This window comes from Taeniopygia guttata, chromosome 2 (assembly GCF_048771995.1).
Source record: "Taeniopygia guttata chromosome 2, bTaeGut7.mat, whole genome shotgun sequence".
Taxonomy (NCBI): Eukaryota; Metazoa; Chordata; class Aves; order Passeriformes; family Estrildidae; genus Taeniopygia; species Taeniopygia guttata.
Genome location: NC_133026.1, coordinates 138,424,904 through 138,437,717, shown reverse-complemented (window position 1 = coordinate 138,437,717; position 12,814 = coordinate 138,424,904). Strand labels below are relative to the sequence as shown.

General features: G+C 43.7%; 1 protein-coding gene across 1 annotated transcript; it reads right to left on the bottom strand.

The window, feature by feature from the left end:
- Positions 1-6,852: 6,852 nt before the first annotated feature.
- CCN3 (cellular communication network factor 3) lies at positions 6,853-12,542 on the bottom strand. The gene is made up of 4 exons (XM_030266599.4): positions 12,034-12,542; positions 11,528-11,779; positions 9,470-9,675; positions 6,853-7,482 (listed from the first exon to the last, which is right to left on the bottom strand). Exons 1-4 carry the CDS (start codon positions 12,416-12,418, stop codon positions 7,186-7,188), a joined length of 1,140 nt encoding a protein of 379 aa, XP_030122459.4. The 5' UTR covers positions 12,419-12,542; the 3' UTR covers positions 6,853-7,185.
- Between the last annotated feature and the right edge of the window lie 272 nt (positions 12,543-12,814).

The following is a 12,814-nucleotide window of genomic DNA, read 5'->3' as shown; positions in this document are numbered from 1 at the left end:
ATCACCATTCCCAAGACCATAATTTTCCCTGGGCTCATTGTCCTTCTAGTCTCTTTCATGGAGCCTGAGACCCCTCCCCTTCTCTGAAAAGAAAGCATTTTACTTCATTTCCTCTGCACCATGACCCTCTGAGGCGAGCAGACTTGAAAGGGTAAAGCTGAGAGGAGCAGGAGGAGGAGCAGGAGGAGAGCCTTTGTGGTTAAGGTTGTAGAGGGTGACTTAAGAGAAATGCCTCATTTCCTGGTTACCACAAATTGTGTGTGGTGGGAAGGAAGCTGCTCATACAGTCTGAGCTTTTAGTGTCTTGTGTGCTAACTAGAGAAAAGGGCCTCCCCTTCATCCTTTGGGTCTTTCCCGCTTAACTGGAAAGTCTGGGATGAGAAACTTTCTTCTCCACTGTATATCTACTCAAAGCTCACAAGGTCCTGAAGGAGGCTGGCCCGGCCATAATGCTAATAAAAATTTAGATACATTTAAAAATTGGGCTTCTGGCTTCCCCCGCTGTTGCTGACTCCCTAACCAGCGGCAGTTTCCATTAGCAACACCAGCCGGCCTCATCCTTTGGGGATGCGTCCCTGCTTTCAGCAGCAGACCCCGAGGCTGTCCTTGCCGAGCCCAAAAGAGCCGCAGCCACCAGGTGTCCCCCTCCTCCGCGGTCTGGGGAGAACTGAGCCCGAGCCGGGCCGCTGGAAGGCGTTTTCATTGGAAATGCGAAGTGAAATACTGCTTGTCATCCTGGCCCCAAGTGATGGGCTCTTCTGCCTCTCCTCTAAGCAATGCAGCGGTGGCAAAGGCAGCCCTTAGCATGGCCCTGTTATGAGAATGACAGCGTTTATGTACGATTGCAAACTCACGGCGCACAGAGCGAGAGCATAAGCTGCAGAAGGCTTAAAACTTTATGCAGAATACTTTTCATTATATTAAAATGCGGATTCTTTTCCCCAAAGAATTGCATTTTTTTTCTGAGGTAGGCAGTCTAACAGGCTGAACATACAGTTTTCACAAAGTGGTGAGGGTTCAACTTTTCAAGCATTTCAATGGTCATACTTGTATACAAAGGCAGTTCAAATAATTTAATTCTGCCTCAATCTATGGACTTCTGGGTTTTGCCTCTTTGCACAGATTCCCAACTTTATATTAAAGTGCAATTCTTTAATTAAAAACAGAGAAGGAAAAAAAAGCCAAAACAACCCAAAATAGCAATCCTCCCACATGGTTTAACATTCTTACTCTTCTGTCCTGATGATCAGATCACAATCCTGGGTATGTGTAGCCTCAAGCCACTGTTTGGCTTAATGGATGGATTCTTTCTGAATTCCTATGAATCAAACATGAAGTGCTGAGGCTGAGTCTTAATTGAGCCAGGCCCAGAGGCATAGGAGAGCAAATCTCCCTCAGTTAACACACTTTATTCTCTTTAGAAAATAATTTATTATAGCCTTCTAAATATTCTTTATCTTTTACCAGGAGAAAAAATAAATATGCCATGCTTAAGCTCTAATTAGCTCCAAGCAAAGGACACAGTGTGTGTCCTGAAGGCTGCAAGTCTCATGGGGAAAGAGGATGAGTGGGTGTGTGGGGTGCATAGGGAAAGCCTCTGGTGATGGGATATGCATATACATGCTTAATTTACCACTTGAAGGCATGGTGGAAGTGAACAATAAGGAGTGGGATAAGGAAAGCAAAGAAAAAACATGGAAGAAGGTGGTGTAAAACAGTCTCAACACATCATGATAGCATGAGAGGCTACAGAAGAGGAGTAACAACATGAGACCAGAGATCCGGTGTCCCTGTGTGAACTGAAATGCAGTACTTTGGGGGAAATACTTTGTTCTAACATTGAGAATAACAACAACCAAATTAACAGCCATGAACATGGAGGAGTTTAGGTCAGTGGGGTAGTTCTCTTCATTATTTTTGTGTGACCATTTGCATGTCCAAGGCAGAATAAATCTACATCTTGGGATATAAATAGGGGTTTTTTTTTTTTGGTGGTTTGTTTTTTTCTTGGGTTTTTTTTTGTTTGTTTGGTTATTTTTTTTTTTTTTTGGGTTTTGCCTGTTTGCTAACCTACAAGTCATTCAATTAAGTCAATTGACCAGCAATGGCTACTCAGCACTGTTTCTCTGAGTGGAGAGGCTTAGTGTGAGATTGATTTCATCTAGCAAGATCACTGAGGCAATCTGCTGGGCTTCTTCTACAGTCCATGGAGAACATGAGATTTTAAACACATGTTTAATGATAAAGAAACAGACTTAGCTCTAACTTTACACATTTATAGAAATAAAAAATTTAACATTAGTTATTTAAACAATATTAAAAATATTTACTAGATATTTGCAACTCAGCTCTTCCTGTTGCAGTTGAATGGCAAGTTTCTTGACTGATATCAGTGTAGTATCTCTGGTCATAGAACAGGTGTAATGCACAAACTGGGATTGATGAAGGGAAAATAATAATTTTCCCTCAAGTTTCACTAAATTTTGTGCCTTCAAGATACAGTTCATATTACAAAATCTAGCATGGTGGATATAACTAGAATGATTTCCTGAAACAAGAGTCAATACAAAAAACTTTGGTGCAAAACAATTATTTTATTACTTAAAAAAAAAAAAAAACAAAAAAAAAAACCAAAAAAAGAATTCCAGTGTAGTAAGTTTTCAGAGGAGAGAAATAAAAAGTTTTCAGAGGAGAGAAATAAAATGTTATTTCATGAAGTTCACATTTGCAATAAATAGTAGGACTAGAAACAGTACCATCTTCCCATCCACTGAGAAATTATTGAAAATAGGGTGAAGGGAAAGTATAGCTTGGACTAGAAGGAAAAAAAATAGCAATATTCTCTTTTCCATTAAGATTTTATTATACATTTTCCTACTCCTGGAGTTATTCTGGAAAACAGAAAGGCCTTGATCTTAGTGAAATCAGTTGGAGAATTCTACTCATTTTGAGGTTTTCACTCCAATGTCAGGCATCAGTGAACAGGCTGTCAGCTGGTCTCCTTATATAGTCCATGAAGGCAAAAAAAAGAGACATATTTTCAATATATTTAATTGCTGCCCTAGAGAAATTCAAAGTAGATTAAATGCAAGAAGTATGCTGCTTTGATGAAGTCCTGGAGATGAAAAGTCCTGGAAGTGGCTATAAACATCTCAGAGTACCTGTGCTGTGGGTGTAATGCTAGGTATCATCAACATTTTTTATTGAAGATGTACTTAGCCTACTAGTTGTTAACAGCAAAACCTGTTAAGTGACTTATTTTGGGGTCAGTCCTTCACTGGTAGTACAAAGGAAAGGTACATTTGTTCAGAGAACTTGGGACGAACAAGCCAACCAGCATATTTTGTGCTTGTTTTATCAACACATACTCAGTAGACATTGCTGTATGGGCCCGTCCTTAGAACTCTGAGTGATGCCCTGAAATGGTCAGATATGAATCCTTGGAGATACGAAAATGAGACGCTTTAATTTTTCCCAATCTGAGTAATTTAACTTCCCTTCTTTAGTAAAATCAAGTTCTACACCAGAAATGTTCTGGATTTTATCACTGGAATTTCCTTATATCAATTTCACAGGTTTGACACACCACTGTTGTGTTTTAATTAATTCAGTGTTAAAAGCTTTTTCAGGAACAGGCTGAAATTAGCCCAAAGATTGAGGTAGTAACAGTCCATATTAAAGTAAAACAAATCTGAATGAGTATAACCAGACTGAGAGCAGATGAAAAGCTGTATCAATTGAGCTGAGGTAAAAATAGCCACTGAATTGGTATTTGTATATAGTCTAAAAGAGAGTAAAACTGGATCAGATCTTTGGCTCCTTTTGTCTAAAGGAAACATTTGGGGTTCCTTCCAGAAGATAATTTTTCATGCTGAGCTGTTATAGTAATGTAAGAAGACATGGAGACTGCTGTCGTTCTTGTCTTTATAAAGATAGCTAACAAGGACTTGAATACCATAGCACTTCTCTTTTGTGGAGGTTGCAGTGCTCATAACAATGCAATTGCCTTTTCACAAAATGGGTTAAAGACTTAGAAACGTTAAAGAAAGGTTATGGGGGCATTTTGGCACTGGTTCACTGAAGTGCAGACAGCAGTTTAAAGTACTGGAAAAACAGTGTAGGCAAAAGGATTTACTCAAGTTGCTCTTGAACTCATATGCCATGAGCACACATTCCCTTTCTGAAGGAAGTGATGGACCATCCACAAGAAAAGTCCCAGCAGGAAGCTGCATTTATGTATCTTCAAAAATATCAGAAATAAAACTCTTTGTAGTGGGAAAAAACCCACAAACTTAGGAGTAGTAAATGACCTTAATGTACAAAGTGTGGTGGGCTCATATCCCAGACAAGCTTTTTAAATTGCCTGCAAAGTGGAAGCTACTTATTAAACTGCTTCTCCCTGGTGCTTGTGCTTTTATTGGATTTGTATGATATAGCATAGAGGAACTGTCAAAATGGAATGAACAATTTTACTTCATACAAAGTCAGTAGCTGATTGCATTCCTCTCTAATTACATCTGGCTCAGGATTAGCTGGGTTTTATTAATCCAGAAATTGTTTATTTTTGTCCAGACATTATTGCTGCATTGCTCAGTAGTTGATGCATTTATTGCAAACCAAGGTGCCTGTAATTTGCAAGATGACCCTGAGAAATACGTGATAGCTTGCATTATATTAGAGAAGCATTGTACAAACCAGCCTGATTTTTGGGGTGGAGGGAGGAAACGGGAGGAGATGTGGGGTGAAACTGATTTTTATAAAACCCTTTTTCCATCTCTCCTGGATTCTGATCTACTCCTTAATTACTTCTCAGCTGCTTTGAGGAGTCCTGGCCATGTCCTGTCTAGGTCCTGGCATTTCCTAGCACAGCAGGTGTTACATTAGAAGATATGGACCTTTTGGACCAGGTCCAGAGGAGAGCCACAAAACTGGTCAGAAGGATGGAGTACTTCTCCTCTGAGGAAAGGCTGAGAGAGAGGAGTTTTAAGCTGAAAAAGATAGATCCAATCTAGATATAAGGAAGAAATTTTGTTTAATGCGAGTAGTGAGACACTGGAACAGGTTGCCCAGGGAAGTGGAAGTGCCCATCCCTGGAAACATTCAATGTCAGTTTACAGGACACTGAGCAACCTGAAGCACTGGAAGATGTCCCTGCTCACTTTGAGAGGGGTTGGACCAGATGACCCTTAAAGGTGCCCTCCAACCCAAACTATTCCATGATTCTATGATAGAGAATTAAATTGTGCAGGGACAGGGAGTGTTGTATGTATGCACAAACATGGTCTTGTTCCAGCTGCTTGAAATGTATAAGGCAGTCAGGAATGTGTTGATAACAATAGCAATGACTACAGAGAAATTAATCATTGGTACAATTAGTGGAGAAAGACATGCAAGAGCTCAGATGAGGAACCAATGTATCTAAAGCTTAACTGAATCAGCACCAGGGCCTCATAATTTCAAGGATAACCTAAAAGTTGCTAAAAACCTACTAGCTGCTGATGCTTGCCCATAGTTATCTTTACCTTAGGCTTCACTGGCTAAAATGAGGAGTCTTAACCTTCAACTAAATCCCACCCTGTGTCTCAGGAATTGCCAAACCAGAGTTTGATAGCTCCTTTAGAAGAGTAGAACATTAGGCCAAAATTTGTTAAGAATTGGCTTTCTACCTTTTTTTCTCAAGACAGAGTTGTTTCCTACCACATGGTTATAGAACAGTTGTGGCATAAGTACAACTCTGCTGTCACTAACAGACACACACTGGGCTAAACTGGGTCTCACAGCTGAAGAAGCTGAATGTCTCCACAATTGGATTTATTGGCACAGTCCTGCTACATACATGATTTAACATACATGAGACTGCCTCCCTCAGACTTATTTCTTGAGGGTATTGCCATAGAATACCTAACACAAACATGGTCACAGGCTGATTTTGTGAGGCTGAAGTGTTGCATGACCCAGTGAAGTACTTTGTTAGTTGTTCAGATCCAAATGTGAACTCTGAATTGTGTAATTATCCCTCACCACCACCACTATATTTCAGTTATAACCTTAGTTACATCATCCTATCTCCCAGGCTATCTTACTCTGAACAAAAACCTCCTTTCTAATATATACCCCACAAATTATTCATCCTTCCCTGTAGCAAGACTCTGCATGACTTTTAAGGCAGCGATTAAGATAAGGTACAGGAACACAATAAATAATCTTTTGTTTTTAGGAGTCTGCAGACCCTTTTTGCTTCCCATTGCTTTTAGCTGTTAAAGGCTGGTAGTTTAAGAAAGACAACTTTAGCAAAAAATATTTTTAATCACATAAAGTTTATTTACTTATTAAAGTTATATTACAGTATGTACAGTTTCTATTTACATATACACCTATCAAAGAAATGAAGCACCAAATGATACAGATAGTATTTTAGAGGAATTTACAGATATATTATTTTTGCATCCAAATAGTTATATCTACAGACACGCGTGGATTAGAATCAAATTCTTATACAACACTGACTTAATTTGCTTTTGGATTAGACTGCTAGTGAAGTTACCAAAGAGAAATTTAATTGCTGTTAGCTATCAACTTGCTGTGCTTCAGGATAAGAGATCTTACCCTATGTCATTTCCAGGGCTATGTGCAATCTTAATCCTCAGAGTCAGAGATATTGACAGAAGGCATTTTATAAGCCACAAGAATGTAACACTTCCATCAGTAAGATTTTACTGTCATCAAAAAACAGAGTTTCATTAAAAAGAAAAACGAACACTACTGGAGTGTTTATATGTGGTAAGGAAAGAGAAGTTAAGAGCCTGAAAGCTTATGTGATGCAGTATCATATATTCCTCAAGGAATACATTTACTCTCAAGAAGCCAACTCTTACACCCACTGAAACTTGCTGCATGATCGCCGTAACTCAAGGGGAAATCTTGCTGTTGTCTTTGTAATTTTTATGGCACCATCAAGAAAAAAAGAAGGCTCTGTCCAAGGTACAATATTTCCTTCAAGTGAATAAAAGACATTTGGAGGGGGCAAATGGAAAATGAGGTATTTAATAAAGTATGGGGGAAAAAAAGCACCTAGTTTGAAAGACCATTCTGAAAAACATTTTAAAGGTTCCATATACGTAATTGTTACATTCACCGAGTTGTGGGTCAAGTTTTGTACAAACTGTGCTATCTAATTCATGCTTTTCATAATTTTGCTTCACTAGACGTGGGATCTAACGGCTGGAAGAAAACAACGTTACCCTGAGGACAGTTGTTGTGACAGACACAGGTGTTGATCAGCATCATTGGCTTTTTTAGGGCTTTGCCCTGGGGGCAGCGGAACTCGACCTGGATGGTTTTGGTGCTGTGTGGGGTGCAGCAGCGGCCGTCGCTGCAGAGGCCGCAGTAGCGGGGTCTGTACGTCTGCACGCTCGTGCAGTTCTTGTGCTCGTAGCGAACCGCTCTCACGGACTTCTTCGTCCGGATACATTTCTTCCCTTTCTAAAGAGAAAGAAGAAGAGACAACAGATATATCATTGCGTAGGACAGACAGCATTTAACAACTGACATGCAAAGATACAGGTCTATCTATCGGATTTAAATTAGTTGTCTTTATTCATTCAACAGCAAGAAGACCCTGAAACTGCTTCAGTAGTTACCTACAGGTGACACCTGCAAGATCTGCTCTTCAACACCAGCATGTTAGTGGGCCAGTAATGAAAGACAAATAATTAAAATCCACTCTTTTCATCTGAGAAAATCCCAGTCTACATTCATTAAGAAATTATACTCTACTGAAAAACTTCTCAGGCTAGTGTAGTTCCATCAGAGAATCAACAAGTCAAATGAGCAAGTTACAGGATTAGGTTCAGGGGGAGAAAAGGGGGTAAAATGAACTGCAAAAGTCATCACCCATTCCTGGGACTCGAGGCACAACCAGCTCTAGACATGTTTTTAATAAATGATTTACTAACTTGTCCTTGGAAGTCTTCAATGACAGAGACTCCACATCTGCCCCAGACAACCCCAAGAGTTCACTATTATTACTGCCTAGTACATTTTCACTCATGTCTTAATTTTATGCAGTCTAAACTCTCAATTTCTTGTTATATCCTCCATGGACTCAAAACAGGCTGCAATATCTGAATACAGATTTGAGAACATATCTCTCTTCCCTTACATTCAGGAGAAGTTCAGTTCTATCTGGTTTCCCTAGATGCACATGTTTTCTAGACCTCTGATTATTTTTGTTAATCTCTGCAACTCCTCCCACATGTTTCATCTCCTTTACAAAATACAGTATATAAAACTGTAGAGACTGGTCAGCAAAGGCCTTAGAAATGCTTTCCAACACTCAGAACATTACATAAATTGATGGGCCTCTTACCTAGCTAAATGTTATTCTCCCTGACAGAAACACTTGCATAATGTGTAGAAGTATTAAAAGTCTTCCCTCTTAGATACAATTTTTTTTTACACCAGAAATGTCAGTATTGGGTCTGCTTTGGGAAAAGAAAAATATCATAAGGATTAAGATAGCATTTAATTTAATCAAGCAGACATTTCACACATTTCCCTGCTATTCCAGATGCTCAATAGGCTGGAAATCTGATATATCCATTCTGTAGCACTGCATCAACTCTGATTGGTACAGGTAGTACAGCTGCATTTGTGGAGAAGTTAGACTGTGTGAACTGTCAAGCTGCACATGCAGTACATGTGATCCGTTTGGGATGACTTAAATTATCATAGAATCATAGACCAGTTTGGGTTGAAAAGGACCTTTAAAGGTTATCCCATCCAACTCCCCTGCAATGAGCAAGGGCATCTTCCCCTAGATCAGGCTGTTGAGAGCACTGTCCAGTCTGACCTTGAACATTTTTGGGAATGCAGCACTGACTACTTCCCTGAGCAACCTGTTCCAGTGTCTCACCACCCACATGGCGCGAAATTTCTTCCTTGTATCTAGTCTGAATCTACCTCTTCTAGTTTAAAACAATTAGCCCTTGTCCTACCATAACAGGCCCTACTAGAAGTCTGTCCCCATCTTTCTTGTAGGCCCCATTTAAGTACTGCAAGGGGGTGTAGGGTTTCCCCAAAGCCTCCTCTCCTCCAAATTAAACAACTCCAACTCTCCCAGCTTTACCTCATAGGGGAGGTGCTCCAGTCCTTGGTGGCCCTCCTCTGGATTAACTCCAGTAAGTCCATGTCTTTCCTGAGGGCCCCAGAGCTGGACACAGTGCTCCGGGGGGGTGTCACCAGAGTGCAGCAGAGGGGCGGAATCACCTCCCTTGAGCCGCTGGAGGTGCAGCACAAAGCTACTGAGCAAACACAGCAAGTCTAATGCTTTACCAAAACCACTCATCTTGCTGCACTTGTGCTAAAAGGTACATTTATGTACAGCTGCATCTGGACCGCTGCAGACCGTAATATTGCAACCTTGGAATTAGAGCTGAAGAGCTGCCTTGCCTCACTCTCTGCAGCATACCTTATCCGATGACTCTTCATTTTCACAAGGTCTTATCATGCAAAGCCGTGTCTGTTTCACCATTTCACACTGTTGATTCCTGTTGGTAACACGGGTGGAAAAGCCCATTCCACAGCTGGTGGAACAAGCACTCCATTCTGTTGTCTGCTCAATACAATTGGCACTTGAATCAGTCACAGTCCCAAGTGTGGCCTCTTGCCTGTAGGCTGGAGACAAAACCCCACAGAACTTTATTACAAGAAAAACCCACATGAAATCTTAAAATCTAATTGAGCTCCATCATGTCTGGGAAGGAACATGTGAGACAAAACAAGGCTCAAAATCAATGCTTTTGACAGGATTTAGAAATTTGAAAAGCTGTCTTTTTAGGAATCCTGAACAGCAACTTCCTATGTCTAAAAAAAAAGCCCCAAAGCAGAAAGATGCATATCAGTGTAATCAGCAAAGCATTTAGATTCTGTTCACTCAAGTCCACAGCTGGAAGAATTACTGCTGACTTTTAAATCAGTTTAGAACCCTAACAGATTTTTATTCTTCACTCTTTCTAATGGAAATATGACACAAGTCGGTTCTAAAGCTATGTCATAAAAATATTTAATTAGGTATTACTTGAGAGAGGCTGAATTTTTTATCTAAACCAATAAACATAATGGAACAAAAGTCCTTTTACACCTGAGAGTCATAAAGTCATGCCATCTTGTCAATTATTGACAGCCTACAGCCAGGGTGATGGTGGGGAGGCTCAAGAGAAGCCATTTCCAAGAGCTATCACAGGTACTCAAAGCCATGGCCAGGTCTGACCACCGTCCTGGCCTCCTGGCAGTGTAAAGCTGCACTGGGCAAACATTGCTGAGGCACAGTTTTGTTCACTGATTAGCACAGGACCCAACAGGAGGAGACAATACAGCTGAGCCGTCAGTCCCAGCTCTTGCTGTTAAGCTCCTCTACAACAGCCTTCCTGCCTTTTGAATGGCAAAGATCCAAAAAAAGTGCCCTCCAGAGAGGCGTGGCCATTCCCGAAAGAATGCAGACAATTCATCTGTAGCCATCTTATGGCTTAGCCTGTCTCCATCAGACAAATCAAAGGAAAGGAAAGGTAATAGAAAAGTGTCAAACTTTTTGTTTACACCTTATGTGCTTTACAAGTAACACTTCATAGCACACTGAAAAGCTACTCCAGTTTTTCTTCCTCAATCCTTTCTCACTTGTTCTTAAAATGGATTAGCTGAGTTTTGGCATAACTAACTGCCCAAGATCACAAAGAGCAGTGATTGGAAGAGAATGCAGTGCCCTCCACTCTTGGAAGAAAGTTATGAAAATTCATGTTGAACTAAGAGTATAATCTAACAGGGATGGAGTCATAATTCACAAAAACTGAAAACGGGAAAAAACTGAAAAAGGGGAAAATATTATCTAGTTTTTTTTAAAAGCCTGAGTTCTGCACTTTGGAATGGGTTGAGTTTCCTTACAAATCCATTCACTGTGTTTATAACCACTGCCTCTACAAGTACTCTGTAATGTTTTTAATGCCATCAATAAACATGAGCACTCTCTCACAGACAGGCTGGAATTCACTGGCATTTTAGCTACCATGCTGATCACTTGTAAGAGCTGCAGAATTCAGTGGGGAGAAAATATCTTGTAGACTAAACTGTTATAATACTATATATGTTGTAAAATATTCTTGCAGAGCAACTAGCAAGACTGCATCTTTTTTTTTCTTTTTTCCTTGGTGTGGGAATGTTTGGCGGATTAGGACCTTGTCCTTGTTTTCTTCTGGTCACAAAAGCAATGCGTACCAGATAAACAGAAATTTAAAAATTGGGAACTACATTAATTAACTTTTAAAACTACTATGCATATTCATCCTCTGAATCTTTCTTTTACCTGATGAGCTCTGCCTTTATTCATAACCACTGGTATACTAGTCACTCTATGTCAGAAAAACACCTGACCGTACAAGCAATATGCCTTAGACCTGGCAATCCTGTGGATATTTCCACGATGATATCACCTCCTGCTCACAATGACTATAATAAGTAATTTTATTTTCCTCACCAGCCATAGCAAAACCTCCCAAAATCACTTCATCGTCAGGGTCGCAGACCCACTTCTCACAGCACTCTCCAGGGACTTCGACTTTTCTGGGGAAGGGGCAGTCGGGGCCGGGGAGCAGCAGGTCCAGATTGCAGCGGGGCAGGCAGCCGATCTGGCCGTCGCGGCAGGTGCACTGGTACTTGCAGCTGGGCTGGAACGTCTCCCCATTGCGATAAATCATCCCATCAAACACGCAGTTGTCTCCCTCCAGCACTAGTGGGAAAAGGGGAGGCATTTCGCAGAGGCAGAGGGCACTCGGACAGTCCCCGGCCCCCCCAGCCCCTCGGTGTCCGCGCTGGCACCTCCCGCAGCACCGGGGGAGCGCCGATGGTGCTGAGGATCGGCCCCTTCGCCGGAGGGCGGGCGGGAGAGCCGCGGGGCAGCGACAGCCGCGGCGGGCCCGGCCCGGGCAGGGTGTCCCGCCGCCCCCGAGAGCCGCAGGCGGGGACGTCCCGCCCGCCACCTACCCATGCAGATGCCGGCGGCCGCGCCGTCCTCGGGGCCGCGGTCGCAGTAGAGGCCGCTGCTCTCGTCGCAGGGCAGCATCGCGGAGCAGCGCTCGCCGCGCTGCCGGGCGCACACCAGGCAGCAGGAGCAGCCGTCCAGCACGGCGGGCACGCCCGGGGCGCAGCGCGGCGGCTCGGCCGGGCAGCGCCCGCCGCAGGAGCGGGGACACGCCGGCTCCCGGCCGCTCACCTGCGGGGACACAGCGGCCCCGGGGGCCGCGTCACGGGGCCGGGCCGGCCGCCGGCTCCCCGCCGGGCGCCCCGCACTCGCCTCGCACGGCCGGAGCAGCAGCAGCAGCAGCAGCAGCAGCAGGGAGGGCAGATCCTGCCCGCCGCCCGTCGCCATGGTCCCGGCCCCCGCCTGCCCGCCGCTCGCTCGGCTCTGCCGGCAGAGCCATTGCAGCCGCTTTTATAGAGGCGGTCGGGGACCCCCCTCCGCCACCACCCCCGCACGGCGGGCACCGGGGCCGGAGGCGGAGAGCTGGAGCCCGGCCGGGCCCTCGGCTCCCCCCGCTCCCTCCGCCACCTGCCCCGGCGGCGCCGAGCCGCTGCCCTGCCCTGCCCGGCGCCGGCGCGACCCCTCTGCCGGCGGCGGCGCACGGAGCGGGCACCGCAGCCCCGGGGACAGAGCCGGCCCCTGCCCGGGGTGGGGCTGGCCCAGTGCCACCCAGTGCCCTCGAGGGGCCTGCCGCCCCCAGCCGGTCCCTACGGCCCCTTCCCGTGCCGTGTGCCCGCAGCGTCC